This window comes from Crocuta crocuta, unplaced genomic scaffold, assembly GCF_008692635.1.
Source record: "Crocuta crocuta isolate KB4526 unplaced genomic scaffold, BGI_CrCroc_1.0 scaffold154, whole genome shotgun sequence".
NCBI lineage: Eukaryota > Metazoa > Chordata > Mammalia > Carnivora > Hyaenidae > Crocuta > Crocuta crocuta.
Genome location: NW_027530545.1, coordinates 17100222 through 17123571, shown reverse-complemented (window position 1 = coordinate 17123571; position 23350 = coordinate 17100222). Strand labels below are relative to the sequence as shown.

The window sequence follows — 23350 nt, the reverse complement described above, 5'->3', positions numbered from 1 at the left end:
AGATTTAATTTTGTTCCTAGTAATCAGTCTGTTCAGTGCCAGAGGCCAGCTCCAGCAGGTCCAGAGGTCCCTGAAGGATAGACGGTGTCAACAAGGGAAGGAGTGAGAGAGCCCCGAGATTCTTTCTGATCACCAGGCAGGCATCTCTGTCCGGTTGGTTTTGGTGTCTTTATTAATAGGTCAAATGTTAACATGCCATCAGAAAATGGAATTTTTACAATGGATAGTTCTCTGTGATAAGATGTTTTTGGAAAATGTAAAGAAACAGGTTTTACAGAAGTCTTCTTGCAGAACTGCCCCAATTATAGTGAGGTTGGGTACCTAAGAAAATAACAGGGTGTTCACATTTTAATAACACTAAGATTAAGTCATAGGTTTGTAGATACTCTTATCCATCCTCATCACAGCTGCCAGGGTAAGGGAAAGTGTTTGTGGAATGTAGGCCTTAGGGAAGGGGCTGTTATACATCATCAGTTAGCAAAGATGTATGTGGTAACTTATGTTCTGCTCTTATCTGTTCCTTCTCTCTAAGTGAGGCTCTTTGTCTCTGGGTGAGACTTGATTTTCCAGTTATATGCTTTATGGCACCAGAGAGCCAACCATACCTTTAAAGAGTTTAGCTCATTTCTAATACATAGAATAGCCTCTTTGAGTGATTTTACCTTTGTGTCTAGTTTTATGATTCCTTGAATAGCTAGGGCATGAGAAACATTTTTGGTTAGTTGATTTACATGTTGAGCTGTATGATCATCTTGGACTAACACAATGGTAGAAACAGAATTGTACATGTAAAGGTCAATCTTTTGTGAGTAAGGGTCACTAGCCTGTTCATAGCTCAAGGAAAAGTATGGAAGGAAACAAGACATGCTGGATACATGATGTCTGTTCCCATAATCAAAGGAAGAAATTCCCACTATAAGTTCCTTCGCAAGGTGCAATCATCATACCAGGGCCAGAATAAGAGGACAAGTCACTTCTGATATTGATCAACAAGATGCCTTAGAGTCAGTGCTCAAGCAGAAATAATTGAGTGGGGGTAGATATCGGTCGTCATCTGATTGGCAAGAGACCATGCAAACTTGCTTTAACCTCACCAGGAGCTTTCTCGACTAGTGGGCTCAGAATGGTTCCCAACAGTTCAGATTTTCACTTTCTTTCTAATGTAATTTTGAAAGATAGCATATCTGCATATTTATCCATTTGTTCTAGTTTTTCCAATTTGTTGGTCTATAATTTTTTTCATAGTAGTCTCTTATAATCCTTTGTGTATTTGTGGTGTCAGTTATCACTTCCTCTTTTCTGAGTCTGTTTGGGGATCTTGTCTCTCTTTTTTTCTTTTATTATCTTACCAAAGTTCATCAATTTTGTTTATCTTTTCAAGGAACTAGTTCCTGGTTTCATTTATCTTTCCTATTTTTTTCTCTGTTTCATTTATTTCTGCTCTTTATTTCCTTCCTTCTACTAACTTTAGGCTTGCTTTGTTCTTTTTCTAGTCCCTTTAGGCATAAGATTAGATTGTTTGAGATTTTTTTGTTGTTGTTACTTGAGGTAGGCCTGTATCACTACAGCTTTCCCTCTTAGAACATCTTTTACTATGTCAGAAAGTTTGGTGACCATTGCATTCTGTTGTCATTTGTGTCAGGTACTTCTTAAAATTTCTCCATTGATGTGATTTCTCCATTGACCCATTGGTTGTTTAGTAGCATGTTATTTAGCTTCCATGTGTTCATGTCTTTTTCTTATAATTGATTTGTAGTTTCATACAAATGTGGTTGGAGAAGATGCTTGGTAGAATTTCAATCTTCCTAAGTTTATTGGGACCTGCTTTGTGACCTCATATGTGATCTATCCTGAAGAATGTTCCATGGGCCTTTGAAAATAATTTATTCAGTTGTTTTGGGTTGGAAATTTCTGTATGTATCTTATATCTATTTGGCCTAATGTATCATTCAAAGCCACTGTTTCTATATAGATTTTTCTGCCTGGATTAGCTATGCATTGATGTAAGTGGGGTGTCAAAACCTCTTACTGTTGTTGTATTATTGTCAGTATCTCCTTTTAGGTCTTCAAATAGTTGCTTTACGTGTTTGGGTGCTCCAATGTTGGGTGCATAGATTTGTACAATTGTTATCTTACTACTGGATTGATTATTTTATGATTATTTAGTGCCCTTCTTAGTCTCTTGATAAAGCCTTTGCTTTAAAGTCTATTTTGTCTAATAAAAGTATTGCCATGACAGCTTTTTTTTTTCTCACTTCAAGTTGCATAGAATATCTTTTTCTTTTCACTTTTAGTTTGTATGTGTCCTTAGGTCTATAGTGAGTAGCATATAGATGGGGCTTGATTTTCATTTATTTTGTTTATACTTTTTGATTACAGCATTTAGCCCATTTGCATTGAAAGTAATTATTGATAGTTATGCACTTACTGCCATTTTCTTATTTTCTGGTTGTTTATGTACTACTCTGTTCTTTCTTCTTGTGACTGATGACTTTCTGTTGTCCTATGTTTGTCTATTATTTTTTGTTTATCTATTACAGGTTTTGGGTTTGTGGTTACCATGACATCCTAAATATATAGCAGTCTATATTAAGTTTGTGGTCACTTAAGCTTGAACACATTCTAAAAGGACACTTTTACTTTCCCCTCCGTATCTCATGTATGTATTGTCATATTTTACATCTTTGTTTCTTTTATGGCCTTTTGTTCTCCAATTGAAGAAGTTACTTTAACATTTTTAAGGCAAATTTAGTGCCTTTTGATTTGTTTGGAAAACTCTCTTTTAATTCTAAATGATGACCTTCTTGTAGAGTGTTCCTGGTTATAGATTTTGGTTTGTTTGTTTCATTGCAGCACTTTGAATATACCGTGCCACTCTTTTTTCGCCTGTTAAGTTCCTGCTAATAAATCAACTGATACCTTAGGAGGATTCCACTGTAACAGTTGCTTCTTTCTTGGTGCTTTTAAAATTCTCTTAATCTTTAATCTTTGCCATTTTCACTATTATGTATTGTGATGTGGACCTCCTTGAGTTCATCTTGTTTGATAACTTTTGTGCTTCCTGAACCTGGATGTCTCTTCCCCAGGTTAGGGAAATTTTCAGCTATTATTTCTTCAAATAAGTTTTCTGCCCCTTTTATTCTCATTTCTCCTTATGGGACTCCATATAATGCAAATGTTTATTTGCATGGTATTGTCTAAAAAGATCCCTTAATCTTTCCTCATTTTTTTTCTTGTGTCTTTTTGCTGTCCAGATTGGTCACTTTTCATTACCTGGTTTTCTAGATCATTGAACCGTTTTTCTGCATCCGCTAGTTCTCTGTTGATGCCCTTTACTATATTTTTCATTTAAGTTATTGTATTCTTCAACTCTGGTGTTTTGTTTTGTTTTTTTTTATGTACTGGAGGCCCGTTCCAGCCGGTCCAGGGGTCCCTGAAGGATGGACGGTGTCAGCGAGAGAGAGTGAGAGAGCCCTGAGATTTTTTTGATCACCAGGCAGGCATCTCTGCCCTGTTGGTTTTGGTGTCTTTATTTAAAGGTCCAATGGCAACATGAGATCAGAAAAAGGAATTTTTACAATGGAAAACTCTTTGTGATAATATGCTTTCAAAAGTGTACAAGAACAGGTTTTTCAGAAGTATTCTTACAGAATTACCCCAATCATAGTGAGGTTGAGTAAATCTTACAACTAAGGAAATAACAGGATGTTCTTAGGGAAAAACAGGATGACATACATATTTGTTCTAAATTAATAATGCTAGGATTAGGACATAGGTTAAGTGTATAGATAGGCTGGGAGTCATTTTGACTGGCTCATAAGAGGACAAATGTTTTTGAGCTGGTTAGTAAGTTGTTTGTGGAAATTTTTTGACTTGATGCTGAATGTGTAAACACCATGGAGGCCCTAAATGTGTTAGCCTTTGTTTTTGGGTTATGTTTTAGCTACTCTTATCTATTCTCATCCCAGCCGCCAGTGTAAGGGAGGGTGTTTGTGGAAGGTAGGCCTTAGGGAAGGGACTGTCATACATCACCGGTTACAAAAGGTATAAGTATTAACTTAAGTTCTGCCCTTATCTGTTCCTTAACTCTAAATTGGGCTCTTTGTCTCAGGGCCAGGCTCAACTGTAACTCTTGTGTTCTTAACCCCCTTTATTATCTAAGTCTTGGATCTACAAGGCCCATAGGAAGAGCCTTTTGACAAACATCCACAGTGCTTTCATCTAAAATCTCATTTGAGGGGCGCCTGGGTGGCTTAGTCAGTTAAGCACNAATATCGGTCTGATTTGGAATATTGTGAGGCCTGGTCAATACCAGCAGGCTCATTTCCAACATGAGCCAGTTAAGTAGCAGAAGGAGATACCATTTCTCCATTTCTCATGGCAAGAGCTGTGCAAATGCTGCCATTTCCTCATTGTGACTGTCATCCAGCAAGGCCAGTGTGGCTCCCAGCATTTATGTTTTCTATCTCTTGAAGTTCTCACTGAGTTCATCCATTGTTTTCTCTAGCCTGGTGAGCATCTTTATGACCATTACTTTGAACTCTTTATCAAGTATATTGCTCATTTCCATGTCATTTTGTTTATTTTTTGTGGTTTCTTTCTGGTTTTTTTTTTTTTCATTGTTGCATATTCTTCTGTCTCCCCATTTTACTTGAGTTTGTTTTCATTTGTATCAGTGAGGCAGAAGAGCTATTCAACTGAACTAGAGGTATGTCTGATGAATTTGGCCAGATGGATGGAGCTCTGCTTGTTGTGGGCTGGGGGTCCTGGGGCTGTCTGTGCTGGCACTGCCCTGGCAAGATAATTGAAGCTGGAGTGGATGCAGGCTTGGGTGTTCTAGGGCACTCTGCACAAAGGGGCACCCTGGCAGGGTGCCGAAAGCATTTGTGGGCATGGGTTTTGTGTCCCAGGGTATTCCACACCCAGGAATCCTGGAAGGGTGGCTGGAGCTGAGGCACGCAAGGCCAGGTGTTCCCAACCACTCCACATAGGGGTTGCCCTCCCAAGTTTTCTGGAGCCTAAGTGGTGCAGACCTGGAGTGTTCTAGGGTGCTTTGTGCATACATCACCTTGGTAAGATGGCTAGAGCTGCAGTGAGTGCTGACCAGGTATGTCTCAGTATGGACTACCCTTGGGCCTCCTTGGTGGGACAGCTGGCTGGCACTAGTGTTGTTTAGGGGTAAGGGTCTCACTGAGGCAGTAGACAAGCTATGGTGCCTATACCCTATGTTTTGTCCACATTACTGAGATAGAGGGAGAACATAAACTGTGACATTCAACAGGCCCTCTGACTTAGAAAGAGTTCCAGCAGCTCTCCCACTGTTTAGCAGAGTTCTAGGCCTGGATCCTTTATATTCCTGTTGAGCTTTAAAAAACTTTCTTAATGTTTGTTTATTTCTGAGACAGGGAGACAGAGCATGAGCAGGGCAGGGGCAGAGAAAGAGAGGGGAAAGCAGAATCGGAAGCAGGCTCCAGGCTCTGAGCTCTCAGCACAGAGCCCAATACAGGGCTTGAACTCACGAGCTGTGAGATCGTGACCTGAGCTGAATTGGACACTTAAACGACGGAGACACCCAAGGTGCTCTTTTAAACTGTGGCCTATTTTGAGGGGCTGTTGTGGGTCGGGTGCCCAGTGGGTTGCTGAGGTGGCAGGGTTGCTATGATGCCTAGACCCTGCTCCTATCTATGCTGTCAGGATGGAGGGGAAATGTAAATAGTGATGCTCTCCAGCCCCTCCAACCTGGAGAGCATTCCAGGAGCTCTGTCAGGGATCTACGGCTGGCTCCTGTTTATTCTAGTTGCTCTTTAAAATCATGGTTTGGTTTGGTTTTTTCTGTGCCTCTGATAGACAAACCTGCTGTGGTCCCTGAGTACTATCCTTTCCAACTGTAGTTAACAGTGTTGGGTGTGGGGGTTTCTTCAGTTACCATGTAGCCATCTCTCTTCCCATTTTACACCTGTTCTCTCTTTGGTTGTGCAGAAGTTGTTCAGTCAGCCCACAGTTCTTCAGGAGGCATTGCTATATAAATAGGTGTAAATTTGGTTTGTCCATAGATAAGGTGTGTTCAGGGTCATCTTAAGCCACATATTGGGCCAAACTCTCAATCTCCTTTTTGATCATCTCAAAAACAACTAATTTGAGGTATTAATATTACCAGTGAATTCTCTTCCTTTTTGCCACATACCATAGCCTAATAATGGTAGTGGCATCCTGTTACATTCACAGGTCCTGCCCACACTTAAAGCGATGAAATTATACAGGCGTGCACACCAGGGTACAGGGATCAGATATGTTGCACTTAGTTAAGATGAATAATACAAGAGAATGAGCATAGTTTTCAAGGAAATTGATGGCCTCAATTTTAGATATGTTGAATTTAGAGATAATTAGGCACCCAGTTAGAGTGGATCAGTAGGTCTTATAAAGTTAGTAGGGAAATTAGATTGGAAATATATGTTTGGTTGTGATCAGTAGAGGTGATAGTTCAATAATGAGATCAACCAGAGAAAGACTGTAGCAAGAAGTGGGCTGTGGACAAGAGCAAGGCCAGGTAAACTAGAACATCTGCCTGTGCATTTCCACCCAAGTCTCTTGATTGCAGTCTAATCTTATCATGCAACCTTTTGTTCCTATAGTTCCTCTTGAAATAATTTCCTGCTCTTGCTAATTTGTGATCCACTCTCTGTCCTCCTCCTGCCTCTAAGCCACATTACCAGGAAGTGAGAACCAGGAGCTCTCTTAGTGAAAGCTTCGCAGATGAAAGCCACTAAGAAAAATGGACTCTCTTATGCACCCTGATCCCAGATGGGGAGTTGTGAGAATTGTAGAACACAAGACTCAGTGAGGGGAGATGGTAACATTATTACCCCTGAGCCACTTTATTGCTTCGAAACAGAAAGCAGGACTGTGAACTTTTCTTGACTCTTCCCTCCCAGAATTGCCTATCAAGTGTTAGATGGCACAACTTTGGAATGCAGGTGTAACTGTATGTATCTCTCTTAAAACTATGGTCTGTTTTGTTTTGGGTTTTTTTGTTTTTTTGTTTTTTTTGTTTTTTTTTTTTTTGAGTAGAAAACCATTGAAGCCATTGCAGTGATATTGTGGAACAATGTGAGCTGTAATAATGGAAATATAAAGTAAATTTTATCGGTACAGTTTGACCAGACTTTCCTTCCTTCACTTAAATCTATTTCTTTCAGGTTATATTCAAGAAGAATGTGTCATCCCATGCCCATTCGATTGCAAGTTAAGTGACTGGTCTAGTTGGGGGTCTTGCAGTTCATCTTGTGGAATTGGAGTGCGAATTCGGTCCAAATGGCTAAAAGAAAAACCTTACAATGGAGGTCGCCCATGTCCCAGATTGGATCTAAAGAATCAGGTAAAGTGCCTGAAGCAGCAACAACAACACAAAACTAAAAAATTATCCACTTGATTATTTCTTATTGAAATCAAAGTCATTATCTTGTTAAAAGTAGTTCAGGAGAGGGGTAAGGAGGACGTATAGTAATATAACAGTAATAGAAGACTTGCCTACAACTAGGTAATACAGAGACAAAATTGGTATTACTATGAATAATAATGTTTACAAAAAGTAAATCCACTTGATTTTTAAATGTTTTTGAAGTGTAATTTGATCATACTATAAAAGTGATGTATGTATATATGTATTTAAATACAAAAAATAATGCTGGGGGAATGTCAATTACTTTATGGCAGTAAGTATGTTTAGTGGTCTCATCTATGTACTCCAAAAATGGAATTCTCTTTTCCTTCACCTAACTCTTCATCTAATTTTTCTTCTCAAGTTACCAAATTTTCCAGATTTTCCTGTCTTTTCTGAACTATTTCTCTATTTTCCAAAAAGTCAAAGCAATTTTTGTAAATGGAATCCAAAAAGATTCCCTTCCAATGGACATGTAATAAAATTGTCATCCTAAGCAAAGTTGATTAGAGTATGTTAGTTGGCTTTATTCAGGTAAGAGTCTAAGATTTAGTTTAGAATTCTAATAAAACCTCAGATTTCTCCCATTATTGTATAATGGTTATTAGATTAAGACTGATACATAGCTTTTCAATCAGTTGAATAGCTGGAGCACAAGATGATGACAGTTGAAAATTCTTTATTCTTTTTTTTAATTTTTTTACATTTATTTACTTTTGAGAGACAGAGTAAGACAGAGCCTGAGCGGGGAAGGGGCAGAGAGAGAAGGAGACACAGAATACAAAACTGTCTCCAGGCTGTGAGCAAGTATTCAGCATAGAGCCAGACATGGGGCTCAAACCCATGAACCGTGAGATCATGACCTGAGCCAAAGTTGGATGCTCAACCGACTGAGACACTCAGTCACCCCAAAAATTCTTTATTCTTAAACTGGTAAAGGTTGTCTTATATGTGTAGTTAGATCCTTGGTGATCTTGTATGTATTTTAACAGAATAGCTACATAGGTTTATATTATTAATTCTATTAATCTGCCCTATGAACCCCCTTTCGATTAGATTTTTCTTACAGGTTGTTTAATAGAAAGGAAATCTGTATATTCTTAATTTGAATAGTATCCATATGAAAACATGCCATTTGTCAATTTGAGGCCAATATCTGTAGCTATTTTTTCTTTTTTTTTTTTAATTTTTTATGTCTTTATTTTATTTTGAGAAACAGAGACAGAGAGTGAGCAGAGGAGGGGAAGAGAGAGAGAGAAACACAGAATCCGAAGCAGGCTCCAGGCTCTGAGCTGTCAGCACAGAGCCCGACTCAGGGCTTGAACTCATGGACCTTGAGATGATGACCTGAGCCAAAGTTGGACACTTAACCGACTGAGCCATCCAGGTGCCCCTGTAACTATTTTTTCTAAGTTTTGCTAAAAGACCCCATAACTCACTGAAAAGTGAAAAATTCCCATTCCACCAAAAAATAGTTATGTTCTAAGATGACAGAATTCTAGCTTTGTTTTTTAAAGTTTATCATAAAATAGAGACTACAGTTTCTTCTCTCAAAGCTAATGCAAGCTTACTGAGGAAGACAAAGCAGATTATAAAATCAACGTAGAGGTTACAAAAACAAAACAAACAAAAAACCCAAAAACTCCACAAGAATAGTAGTTTGGTGAAGGGAAGATTAGGATATAAGCAATAAAAACAGGAGGGAAATAATCACAGCAGAGATGGTGTGAGGAGATAAGACTTACTTTAGTACAAAGAAAGGTATAATACAAGTTTATGATTACAAGGAAAATTTTCAAGTGAGTTTTATGTATGAGGACTATGTGACCCTCCCCAGGGGATTTTCCAGGCATTTATAATGCTGTAAAAAATGTATAGCAATTCTTATTCTCTCTCAAAACTATCTATGAAAGCTAAGCCTTTATAACACTAGTGTTACACGCTAATTTTAATATGCTAATTTTATAAACTAGGAAATTATCAAGGGATTAAAGGAACTTCATTGGAATGCAGACTTTAAAACTGTTTTCATTATGTAAAGGCAAATGTGTAGAAGTTTGTCTGTCAAACTTGAGAGTATGAATAAAGTAAGTTAAAGGTACTTGTAAACCTGTTGTGACTTAAGGGAAACTGGTTCAGAATGCTTAATTGACATATATAACTTTAAGAAGTAGTACAAGCGAAAAACAAACAAAATAACAAACAAAAAAACAACTAAATAAATAAACCCAGGGTGCCTAGGTGGCTCAATTAAGCATCCAACTCTTGGTTTCCATGCAGATCCTGATTTCATGGTTGGTGAGGTCAAGCCCCATGTTGGGCTCTGCACTAACAGCACAGAGCCTGCTTGAGATCCTCTCCCTTTTCCTCTCTGGGTCCTTCTCACTCTCTCTCTAAATATAAAGAATAAATAAATAAATATTTTTAAAAATAAAAAGCCCAACTTTAAGAATAATTTAGAAAAATTCCGTAAGCAAAAATTGAGTAAACATGGACCTGTCTGCAAGAGTTGTGTCTAACTCTTAAGTTCAAGAAGGGAATTGGAGCATTTCGAAGACATTCGTTTGTTACACTCAGAAATGAATCTTGAAGTTGAATGACAAGAAATCAAATATAGTGTGGATTATATGCTGCTATAAAGAGGTTTCAGATACTTAGCATGTGTGTGGCTTAATTCAACTCAGATTGAAAAAGTTCACCCTAATCCGTACTTTATATTTTAACATAAGTTAATTGATTGGGGCAATAAGTAATATGCCTTATCTCTCACTTGTTAGTCTGTGAACAGGAAGGGAAAATATTGTTATAAAAAAAAATTCTAAATGTAGAAAAAATTCTCCTCAGAGCAATTCCTTTTCTAAGCAAGCACACTTTTACCTGTAAGTAGATTTGTGGAAAATGATCTTTCTGACTTTATTATATATTTACTCTTAAATATGATAGCACCCCGTATATGTATATGTATGCGTGCATGTATATGTATATTATATAGACATCTTTTTGAAGTTAGCCATTCTTTCTTAACTCATCTGAAAATAAATTGGGTTGACAGGAATTTTCATTATTGAGGAAATATTCTCCAACTTCTATTATCTATGGCAAGCCTTCTTTAGAAAGATCACTATTTGTGGAAGTATGATCTAGTTAGAGGTATACCCACTAAGGCTTTTTTATAATGTTCATTTTTACTACTGACCTTAAGTTATTTGTCTACTTGCCAGTTGTTTTTCAGGTTTGGGTTTATTTTCCCAGGTTTTTAGAACCAGGTTTTACTTCCACCTCTATTCACATAAGAGCTTAAAAATAATAACCAAATTTTATCAGTAAGAGAAGCACATATCTTAGGTACCTAGGCAAGAGGAAAATTCTGTATATGTCAGACTGAGCCTAACATATGATTCATAAATATATATATGTACTTATATAAACATACATACAACTTTTGTGTATGTAATGTATAATATATGTGTCTGTGTAAATATAGGCATACCTACATATGCATACTCATTCCTCTCTTTCATTTAGAATGGGAGGTCTTTTGAGGGCAAAGTCTTTCTACCTTTGAAACTTATTCCAGCCACTAGTGCACGTCCTTGTGTATTGTCAAATTATATTTACTGGATTCTTTATTTTAAAAGAAGACTTATTGGGTGCCTGGGTGGCTCAGTTGGTTAAGCATCTGACTTCAGTTCAGGTCGTAATCTCATGGTTTGTGGATCCGAGCCCCACTTTGGGCTCTGTGCTGACAGCTCGAAGCCTGCTTCAGATTCTGTGTGTGTGTGTGTGTGTGTGTGTGTGTGTGTGTGTGTTTCTCTCTGCCCCTCCTCACATTCTGTCTCTCTCTCAAAAATAAATAAAAATTTTAAAAAATTAAAAGAATTCTCTCTGGATGAGTGGGTACCTAGTTCAATACAAAAATTTTAGAATTCTGATCTCTTGTTACAATGTTGTCCTTCAAATACTCAAAAATATTAGCCCTTCTAGAAGAAAGAAATAAGAAACTCCAAACTATTATTGCCCAAAGAGTTGTTCAAGATTCCTCTGAAAACTCCTTGATGTGGGATCCCCATTGAAATCTAACTCTGTGATTAAAAAAGGGGGGAGGGGGAAGGTTGCTGTTACGTATACAAGCTCATGAACTGTTCTGAATCTGTTAGTGGAGATTCTTATAATCTCTCATAAAAAGCCTCCCTTTTAAGCCTAAACCTGTCAACATGATAGCTTTCTCTCTAGACGTGCCCAAGTGCCAGCATTCCTTGAATGGCTTTCTACCAAGTATATTTGTGACCCTGCAGCTCCAGCACGCAGTTTACCCAAAACTCATATCAAGGGAGAAAATTCCTAAATAGTTTATTGGATTATCAGGTCAGTTGGCTGATGCCCTTGACTTTCCTGTGGATAATAAGATATATATTTTAATGTTTTATAGTCTGTAATGTCCTGAGTGAATTACTTATACTGTATATTTTTGTTATTTTTCCTTTTTTTAATGTTTTTATTTATTTCTGAGAGAGAGAGAGAGCAAGGGAGAATCAGAGAGAGAGGGAGACACAGAATCTGAAACAGGCTTCCACCTCTGAGCTGTCAGCACAGAGCCCAACACGGGGCTTGAACCCATGAACCGCTAGATCATGACGTGAGCTGAAGTTGGATGCTTAGCTGACTGAACCCGCCAGGTGCCCCATGTTATTTTTCCTTTTGAAAGGCTCCTTAAGAGAATATTAAATATGGGGAAATTAAAGCTCTGTTGGATTTACATTTCCCCTTAGGAGTTCTTCACATGATTGAAGGCAAGAGTTCCAGGAAATTATATTTTGTTCATAGGCTGCAATTTGTGTGTTCACAGTATAAGGGGGGGAAAAATCATTTCCTATAATTCTTAAAATGTATGCTATATGCTTAAATATAATTTTAAAAGAGTTTTGATTATGTTTGCAACTTAATGAGAGAATATAAATTAAATGTATTTTCTAGAAACAATTGCTATTTTAAAGGTATGTCTTCTCCACAAAGAGGAATGATCTAAATTTGGAAATAAAGAGTTATACTGCATTTTATTTTTCACAGCAGTGTAATAGTATTTTGAAGAATACATTCTTTACAAAGATGCATAGATATATTTTAGCATAAATACTTTTTCCTTAGAAGACCTTTAAGATGAAAAAAAGGGTTCTGTAGAGAAAAAGCTTATTCCCCTTTTAAATACTGCTTCATTAATTAATAGTAGCATGTTGGGAGGTAGGAATAGGATAACTGTCATTCTATCTGAATGTCTGCTTACTCAGAAAATATGGCTACACTGAAGTTTTAACTTGGCTTAACCCATCTTGGCTTCTTGCCTCTGTTTGGCCAGCCCACCTTCCACTCATCCTAGGCTATTCCAAATCATTCCTGGCAGTGTCCTCACTTTGAACATACTACATTGGCAGGTGACCCAGAATGTAAAGTCTTGTTCTTAAGTATTAATGGGGAAGTCAGCCCAAGCTTATACATAATTATGTACATTCAGGTATACCATTCTTGTATGGGCAGAGGTGCTTGCACCTTTGATAAGATCTTAAGTAGGAAAATCATATGCCATAAATTAAGGGCAACAGTGATTCATTTCTCAGGGTGATTGGGAAGGATTTAATAGGGCAGATGTTCCTGGAACATTTCGCTTCTCCCCTGATAGTAGTTATAGTACCAAAACTTAGGTACACAGCACCCCATCTCAGAGGCAGCATGGAATGGCTTGTAAGTGCTATTGTTCTTCCTTTTTTTCTTTTTTTTTTTTTTTTTTTTAATCCTTAATGCCTGTCTCCCAACCCAAACTGCTCTCAAGTTGTGATTTCTCACTGAGCTGAGTAGAGCTCAGAGGAGATGCAATTTTTCTTTTCTGTTCTTTCCCTGTCACCATTTCCAAGAAAAACTGTTCTTCTTGTTGTTTTTTAAGTTTTTTTTGAGACTGAGAGAGAGAGAGAGAGAGAGAGAATCCCAAGAAGGGCTCGAACCCAGGAACCTTAAGGTTATGACATGAGCTGAAACCAAGAGCTGCATGCTTAACTGACTGAGCCACTTAGGTACCCCCCAAAATTGTTTAAGAGATTATTCTCCCCCCACATTTGTGTCTCCACATAAACTATTATTGAACATTCCAAATTAATAACCCCTCAGGCTTATTACAATTTTTTGGACTTTTGATCATTTTTGAGAGCTGCCAGAATAATGCATGAGCAATTTTCCTGTACCTGTTGTCCACTTTGTCTTGCATTTGACTGTGTCTTAATACTGGGCATTGCTACTCTGCAAATATTCAAAATCACTTTAAGCTGTTCAAGATGTTCTTGTGTACTTCTAGAATATCCTTTATTAGGCTGGCTTGATTAATGTCCCTAATGCTGTTGTCTGGGAGAAAGAATACACGTGTTCAAGGGTCCTTCCAGCCGGACTAAGAATGGAACTGACATGGGACAGATTAACCTGAGAAAGTCAAATTTAATAGTGCATGAATGGGGAATGCACACAGGTGTGGAAATTCCTAAGGCAGGCAAAATGAGGTGCATCCTGAACTAAGGAGAAGAGGGTGTAGGAGTCTGGGACTTCAGGGGAAAGGAGTGCAATTCACAGGGTGACAAGAACAAATGTTTGGTGAAAAAAAGTGCAAATGATTGATAATTAGATGTTTGCCCTGCCATACAGATGGGTCACTCAGATAAAATTTATCTCTGGGAATAACCCTTACTCTGGGAAAGACCTCCAACTGAGATTCTTCTGTAGTTAAGGGAGGTGCAGAAGTTTCTCTTGAGCCATAGGGTTTTGATTGCTTTCAGCAATCGAGTGGCATAATCTTCATGCCAAAAGGGCCCATCTTGGGGCAGCCTGCCCTTAGCCCCGATCCTGTCCCTAGACAGGAATTCTAGGATTGGCTGAGGACAGCTATTAAATTAGGAAGCAAGCGAATTTTGTCAAATTTTGTCTTTGTATCTCTTTCAGTGTTTTGCACACCTCGTATCACTAGCCCCTTAACTCTTAAAGTCCTGAAATACTACTTGGGTACTTTGGATAAATCACTTTTAACAGGAAGTCACATGGTCTATGTGTGCAATTTCAGAAAACTGCCTTCATAACCAAGTACTTAAAGTAGAAGTTTTCAAGAATTTTTCTAGAAAAATAGTGGCAGACCATACTTTTCAAGTTTTCTTGAATCATTCTGTCATTCAAACTTTAAATGCAGAATGGAAACTTTTTTCCCCCACACATTGAAGGAATATGGTTTTGACTTTAACCACAAGATTGGGTTATATTAAACATACTTTTCAGAATATTAAACTTAAGAACTTGATGAATATCTATTTTTTTTACATTTTTTAATTTTTTTTTTTTTTTTTTTTTTTTGAGAGAGAGAGAGAGACAGAGTACAAGTTGGGGAGGCGCTGAGAGAAAGGGAGGCACAGAATCTGAAGCAGGCTCCAGGCTCTGAGCTGTCAGCACAGAGCATGGTGTGGGACATCGAACTCAAAAATGGTGAGATCATGACCTGAGCACCTAGTCACCCCATGCATGTTTGTTTGTTTTTTTTAATGCTTTATTTATTTCTGAGAGATAGACAGCATGAGTAAGGGAGGGTCAGAAAGAGGGAGACACAGAATCCGAAACAGGCTTTAGGCTCTGAGCTGGCCGTCAGCAAAGAGCCTGACGCAGGGCTCGAACCCACGAACCGCGAGATCATGACCTGAGCTGGAGTCAGACACTTAACCGACTGAGCCACTCAGGCGCCCCTGAATATCTTTTTTTTTAATGGCATACTCATTCTCCAGGGTTTTTTTTTTTTTTTGAACATATAATTGACCTGTAACCATTATATAAGTTGAAGACATACAATACAATATGCTGATTCAATATATTTAGATATTGCAGTATGATTGTCAAGGCATTAACTAACACATCTTTCATGTCACATAATTATCATTTCCTTTTTGTGATAAGAACAATTAAGACCTAGTCTCTTAACCACTTTGAAATTTATAATAGAGCATTGATTACAATCACCATGCATTAGATCTTCAGGGCTTACCTAATAGTTAAAGTTTGTACCCTTTAGATTTTTCAAGACTTATCCCAGTATTGTTACCAGAAAGCAAGTTACCTAGAGCCTGATGGGATCCTGTGATAAATCGCTACAAAAAAGCATTTGTTGAATCATGATTTTTTTTTTTCCTGTGTGACTTAAATCAAGAAAAAAATTGTCTCCCTGAGAAGCTTATCTAAATCTTTTGAAAGCCAGAGTTCATTGTTTGGTAACCTTTATAGATCATAAGAATAGAACAATCACCATGGAAGTGGAGGGTGTTATAAAAAGTTTCTCAGGACCCCACTCTGGAGACTGGTCCTCACAGCTAGAGGGGATCCAAGGAGTATTTGTTAACAAAGGTTTGTTTTTGCTGGTTCTTCTGATCAGGCAAGGGGGAGAATACTGCCGGAACTGAGATTCTTGCCACTGAGGCTACCATGTCTGCTGAGATCAGTTCTAGAAAGATTTTCTTTGCAGTTGACTTAGCCTACCCTCCCTAATCCAAGCAGTTAACACAACCACCATTTGTTTGCTACTAAAAACAGACCTGAGAGAACCCTCCTGTTTCACAGAAGGGGAGAGTGAGACTTACAGAAGGATAATAACTTGCCCAAATCTACCCTGATGTATATAGGAAATTAAGAGACAGCCGGGTATGAGGTCAAACGCTTCCCTGCCATCCCCTAGCTGCGGGAACAGGAGAAAATTATTTAACTGACTGAGTCTCAATTTCACAAAATGCCAAATGAGTATAATAATGCCAACTACCTCATAAAATTAGTGTATTAATTAATATAAAATGAAAATACAAACTTTTTCTGTGTTGGGCATATAGGATGTGCTTGATAAATGTTAGGTAGAATTCTTTTTCCTTAGTCTCTATTACATAATTTCTGTTTCCAACTCCCATTTGCTTTTACCTTTACCATATTGCCTTTTAGAACTAAGTTACGCAGATTGCTTCTCTTTTTACATTTAGCTACTTGAACATTTGTAGTCAAATATTTTAGTAGTGATGACTCAGCTTAGATACATAGTAAAAGCTACTGTCACTGCTTCCTGTATGGGAAGTNATATATTTTTTTTTTTTTTTTTTTTTTTTTTAGTGGTAGAAGGAAACATAATGTTTTATATATTTGTGACTAATTTCCTATGAATTTGTGATTCTTTGGATTTTTATTTTAAAAAACATTTTTATTGAGGAGTACAACAGACAGATAGCCAAATCATTCTGGGTAGAGCTCTATGAATTTTCATGGTGAACCTTTCCATTCATTTACCACCAATATCAAGAAATCCTACATTATCAACATTTCAGATAACCCTTTCATGCTCCAACTTTCTTACTACCACCTTTCTCTCACTAAGTAGAACTACTGTTCACATTTCTAACACTGTTGTTGAGGAGGAGAAATTTTTACTTTGCCTTTCAAGATTCTTCTGGCTGGTCTAAGAATTAAAATCACATGATACAGATTAACAGGACAAAAACAAAAGTTTAGTAAACTTAAACCTCCTTATAAATGGGAATGACCTTAGAAATACTGAGTAGCTCCTTGAAATGGCCAGAAGTCATCACCTTAAATACCACCTTGAGCTAAAGATGGAGAAGATATTGGGACTGGGGAGTCACTTATGGAAGGCTACCAGGAAAAGTGCATTAAATACAAGGTTGTTATGCATATTTTAGTTGCTCCCTTCTCCATTGATCAGAGTTTCTAGAGATTGAATCATTGCCCTCTTTCCTGGTACAGAAACTGATGTACCTACCTACAAGTAGAGATTTCCTTTATACATGTAAGTATCTCTTACAAAAGGGTAACTTCTTCCTGGTTTTCAGAGATTCTCCTGTGTTTGCAGTTTCTTAAAAATAACTGGATTAAAATAATATGGCAAAGAGACATATTTTAGGGTTGTATATTTTATACCCCTTCACTATAAATTAGTTTCATCACTTAAAAAACTTTCCACAGATTGATTCTGCACTATATATTCTTTGGACCTGCTTTTCCTCCTCATTATTATGTTTGTGACATTTCCCATGTTGTGACTTCTACCAATATTTCATTGACATTGCTCTGTAATGTTCTTATGTATATCATATTATTGTATATACCACATCTTACCTATTTTTTATTGTTGTTGGACAGACATTAGGGTTGTTTTCAATTTGGGGACATTAGAAATAACACTGCTATGACTATCCCTGTGCATGTCTTGTGCTCATATGTGTACATTTCTTTTCAGTACGTACCTAAGTGTAGAATTTCTTCCATAGAAAATCCATACACGTTCAACTTCAGTAGAGCATAGATACTTCACTTTAACTTGTAGATTATCTCAGATCATCCTAAATGCAGATAGTATATACTTCTAGATAATGACCTGAAGTATGACCTGTCTGACACCAAAAAAAAACCAAAAACAAAAAAAAAAAAGGGAAGGGGATCTGGAAGTCTTATATATACATTAAATGTTTATCTCAGCATGTGTTTTTTCATAACATATCAATGACTGGTGTCAACCTCCAAGTCACAACTGTCTTGTGAAAGGACAAGTGTATGAGCACTGCCTTCTGGCTGAATTCTGCTCACTTCTCTCCTAAAACAACCATTATAACCATTACCTTTCCTCTGTCTATAATCTCTCCTCTCCTCCCCTGCTCCATTCCTCATACAGCAGCCCCAGCGAAGTTTCTAACTCACAAATCTGGTCATACATAAAACCTTTCATTGGTCTCTTGTTACCTTTGGGATAAAGTGTAAATTCTAATATAGTTTTATAAGGCATTTAATGATCTTGCCCCTACCACATGTCTCTGAGCTCAGAGTCCTTTTCAAGTCAGCAAGTCACTCAGGCCAAGGAAATGGTTTATGAGTCAGGAGGAAGGAGCCACACCTGTGTTTGTGTCCCCAACAGGCTTCATTTATTGCTTTCTTCTAAAGAGTGAGAATCTCACATTTTCAGGCTGATCATTTAAATCAAGGGACTGTCGAACATGCTGTCTTTCAACAAAATTTGACTTTTGATTTACAAGTCATCATTCTTTAATGAAGTTATATATTTGGATTTACTTTACTGCCTTTTCCCTGGAAGCTACCCCCAGATTCTCTCTACACTGGATTAAAATCCTATTCAACTGCTATTTAAATGTAGACTGTCCAAGGGCAATTAGAGTTGTAGCTATCCTCCCTGAAGAGAAATCTTTATCTTAGATGACAAGGTAAGGGACCCTGTGCTTATTACCTGTGCTGAAAACATGAAAGTATGGAACCAATTGCAAAGCCTACCTCAAAAGAATATTCTCTAATAGCAGAAGGTTGTTCAAAACCATCTTCCGCCCTAATAGACAACAATCTTGTTACCCTTAGAACTGAAAGTAAATAGATTTGAGTAGCAATATTAGAAAAGTTTGAATTGAAGCAGCTCTCCAAGCACTGTGTGTCAAATGGGGGCCAGTAAGTTCCATGTGTCATAAACCTAAATGGTAATAACACAGAGTGAAATTGCTGTTGCTTTGCTCTGTTTTGGAGTAAGGGAATACAATTGTATTTAAGCCATTGTTGATGCAAAATTTTACATTTTATTCATTTAAAAAGACACTGGATATGTGCATAGTATTTTATGTTTTTAAATATTTGCTCATATTCAGCTTTTTAAAATTTTTCTTTAATGTTTAGCTTATTTCTGAGAGAAAGAAACAGCATGAGCAGGGGAAGGTCAGAGAGAGAGGGAGATACAGAATCTGAAGCAGACTTCAGGCTCTGAGCTAGCTGTCAGCACAGAGCCTGACGTGGGGCTCAAACCCACAAACCGTGAGATCATGACCAAAGTCAGATACTTAACCGACTGTGCCCCTCTCATATTCAGCTTCTAAATGTGTTACCTGATGACCAGTTTCCCCGTGTTCCTCCCACTTACCCTTCCTTGGTTCTCCTTTTCCCACTATATGGTTTCCTCATTTATTGTTGTTTTCAATTTTTGGGTCCTCTTCAGGCCACCTCTACTATGGATATACTGCCTGGTTTTGGATAAGCACCTTGAAAAGTGATAATAGTGTTTTAGCTTAGGTTCTCCCAGAAGCAGAGCCTGAGATAGAGGATTCAGAAACAAGAGATATAGCTCTTGAGTGTAGGGAGCAACACTATAGGGAAGAAAATAAGTATTTCTTCAATAAGAGGTGTGTTATTAAGCCAGAAACCATGGCAACCCCCAAAGCTGAAGCTTGTTGGGAACTCTAGGAGACTTGGAAAACCGATGCCGAAGTTTTATCAGACCTAAAGACCAGGAAGCTGGGATATTCATGGGGAAAGTGCAGTAAGGAGTATCAGTGACACGGGTATGTACTACATGGTCATTATTCTCTTAGGAAAACAAGTAAGGGGCACTCTGACCTGCAACACTCCCTTCTGACAATCTCCCTATACTGCTAAAGGGAAACGGCCTTTACCAAGAGGAAGTGACATCTTTGGGGGGCGATTTAAATGAACATATGGCCTCCGGGAACTCCCTCTTCCTTAGGCATGGGGGCACTTACCTGCTGGCTGTGCAAATACCCCTGAATACATAGGAAAATATAAGATTATCACATGGACCCATGGTTTGGTATGATGTGGTAGTTAATATATTTTACTTTGCATTATTTAAATATTGTGTGTTTTCATGACATATAATTAGGGACATTGGGAGGAGACCTATAGAATTGTAGTAGGCAAAATTATGTTAAGTGTATGATGTTGACAGGGACTTCTTAGCCACAGTAATTTTTTTATGAGACCTGGTAGCTTTCAAAACAAGAAGAGGTTGGGACGACTGGGTGGCTCAGTCAGTTGAGTGTCCAACTTCAGCTGAGGTCATGATCTCATGGTTTGTGGGTTTGAGCCCAACGTCAGGCTCTTGCTGACAGCTCAGGGCCTGTAGCCTGTTTCAGATTCTTTGTCTCTCTCTCTCTTTGACCCTCCCTTGCTCATGCAGTCTCTCTCTCAGAAATAAATAAAACATTAAAAAAAATAAAAAAGAGATAAAAATTCAATGGAATTCAAAGTAATTATAAATGTTTTAGAGAGCAACTTTAATTCTGTACACTTGTGTCTTCATTCATTCATTCATTCATTCAGCAAACACCAGGGATAAATGATATGCCAGGAGGCGACATCAATAATGCTCATTTGAACTCTCCTACTCACCTTCCAGTGGAAACTTGCATTCTTGGAAGCCCTAGTGAGTGGTTGGATAGATTGAAATTATATATGATAATGCTCTAGATGCTTATGGCATCAGAACTACTTTGCCTTTAAAAATGATGATTTGCAACTAACAGAAATCTCAACCCAAATTGGCTGAAAAAATAAGGAAACCCATTACCTCCTATAATGGAGGTATCAAGAACATAGTTGTGGTCAATTTCTCTTTCTCATCTTCTGTGTTGATTTCATCCTCAGGATGTTAGGAGCTGCCATCAGCAGTTTCAGGCATAGCCTCCTGTTACAGCAATGGCCAGAAGAATAAGAGGATTTCCACTGGGGGGATCTTAGGACCGATCAAATTTTTCCAGAGTCTCTCTCTCTCCCTTAAAAGACTACCTACACTTCCTTGGTTGAAGTTGGATTTTATATCCATTCCTAAGCCATTTCTGGAAGGAGTCATGGGATGAACTTGATTAGTTTAATCAAATATTTTCCAAACTTTTATTTTTCAAACTTCACAGCATATATAGAAATCAGTAGTATTCATCTGGCAAACTGGAATATGTGTTCAAAGCTGTCTGTGGCAGGAGTGAATGATCCGAGACCCTAGACTCAGTGTCTCAAACACACTTGAAATCCACTTAAGAGACGCTGGTGGTACGGCAGTGTTTTCATGTACATGTGGATCATGTGACATAACTTGCTAAAATGCAGACTCCAGTCTTCTCAAGGGATAGAGACTGTGATTTTAACAAGCTCCCAGATGGTGGCAAAGCTATTAGACTGTGGATTACACTTTGGGATGCTAATGTGTATCAGTTGAGGAGGAACTATTTCTTAGAGAATCACCTGGGGTGGAATGTATTTTGAGGAATGAACTAAAATGTCCACTGCATACTCTTAATTTTACTCTTTTTGACATTGAATTTATAAGAGTATGGGTTTTAAATAAAATTTTAAGCCTTATATTGAGATAGAAAAATTAATGTCTTTGAATATCTGTGTTAAGAAAAATGACTTAAAACTTTCCCTATGAGGATATGAATTGCCTTGTCCCTTCCTTGACACTTTTTTTTTTTTTTTTCACCAAGGGCATCATTCCATTTTGCAAGCTATTTGGCATAACCAACTTTCCAGTACCTCAATTCATATGATAAATAAGCTGACTTCAAATCAGATAAGCAGTGCATCCATACACCATTTTTGTTGAAAATTGAATCGTTACTCTATATTTTCCACTTTTTAAAAAATGATAATTATTCTGTGTGTAGTGACTAAAATTCAATTCATATGAAGCTAAAAAAAATGACAAGCTCAATAAAGACCAGGGAAAATAATTTACAAAATTGGAGCCTTTGGTGATATGAATCTAGACCTATCTGGATTCTTATGTTCCCTTCAACCCCAAGTTGTAAGCATGTGAATTGAGGTCCTCTATTCTAGGAAACCTAACCACAATAATTGAGGAAAATACTGCATGATTCTGAGAAAACAATTGGTCGAGTTGGCTATTTAATGCAAAATAGGGATAGCAAAGATCTAAGAGAAAAATGGAATTGAAACAGCCTTGGAATGTAAAAATGAAATAGGAACATCTTGAACTCAATATATGATCCTCTTTGCATGAATTATTGCTTGTCATTTGAAATGCACATTATTCAAAACTACCGAAAAATCTGTTCTGGCTTATTACTTAATTAAAAGTAAGTTATGAGCATTTTCAATCTTTATATAATTTATATCATTTGCAAGTCATGAATTTCCCATAAGTCCATTGGCCTTAATAAAAAAAAAAAGTATTGCTATGCTTAAATACAATCACTATGCATCTTTTCCACTCACTAGCAGATGTTACAAAAGAAACTATCACAGCTGGTGAAAATTGATATTCAGAACTATAAAACATGGCAGTAAAAAGATTAATTTTCTGTACTCCATGCCCTTGATTCTTGAAAACTTTAAACTTTCTTTGCAGTAAGGCCAGTGGTTTCATTGTCTGGTTGACAGTGGGCAGATGATAATGTTCTGCTCTATTTTACTTTACGATGAACCAAAAAGGACTGGTGGTTACTCTAAAGAGTTTGCAAGGGATGCTTCGATGCTGACACATTAGCTGCATCCCTTGAACTGCTATGATGAGGAAGTGAAAAGTAGTTTTAACAACTTGCTAAAATTATCACCATTAGAGTGAATGAAGCACTAAAATATATATACCAGATGTTTAAAATGGTTAGATTTGGGAGAAAACCTACAATTAATTTACATTTTAGTGCTAAGTACAAATTTTAATTTATTCTGATTAACTACTTTATAGCCCATCTAGAATACCATTTGACGGAGTTATGGAAAAGCTATAAAGGAAGTCATAATCAAGAGATGACACTTTCTTGGCATAGAAGCATAAGAGTTTCATGCCTGGTGCCCATATTGCTCAAAAGGGTTCAACTTTCACTTGCCCAGAACCTGTTATTGAATTATAGGCTTGGAATCAATATGGGAAGCAGATTAACTCATTAATTACAATTTGTGCCAAGATTTAATCCCTCCACAGATCAGGTAAATTGTTCTAATCTACATGCACCGACTTTATACTTGCCACAATTAAGTCACCATGCAGAAGCATAAACAGATTTCTTGATACAAATTATTATAAAAGGCACAGGTGGTGAA

At 37.5% G+C, this 23350-nt stretch overlaps 1 protein-coding gene across 1 annotated transcript in view; it reads left to right on the top strand.

Annotated features, from left to right (window-relative positions):
• Positions 1-23350, top strand: part of LOC144234479 (thrombospondin type-1 domain-containing protein 7B-like) — a 252944-nt gene that overhangs the window by 56999 nt on the left and 172595 nt on the right. The window contains exon 4 of the mRNA XM_077767824.1: positions 7200-7378. Within this exon, the coding sequence (XP_077623950.1) occupies positions 7200-7378 (179 nt within the window). The remainder of the gene's footprint in view (positions 1-7199; positions 7379-23350) is intronic.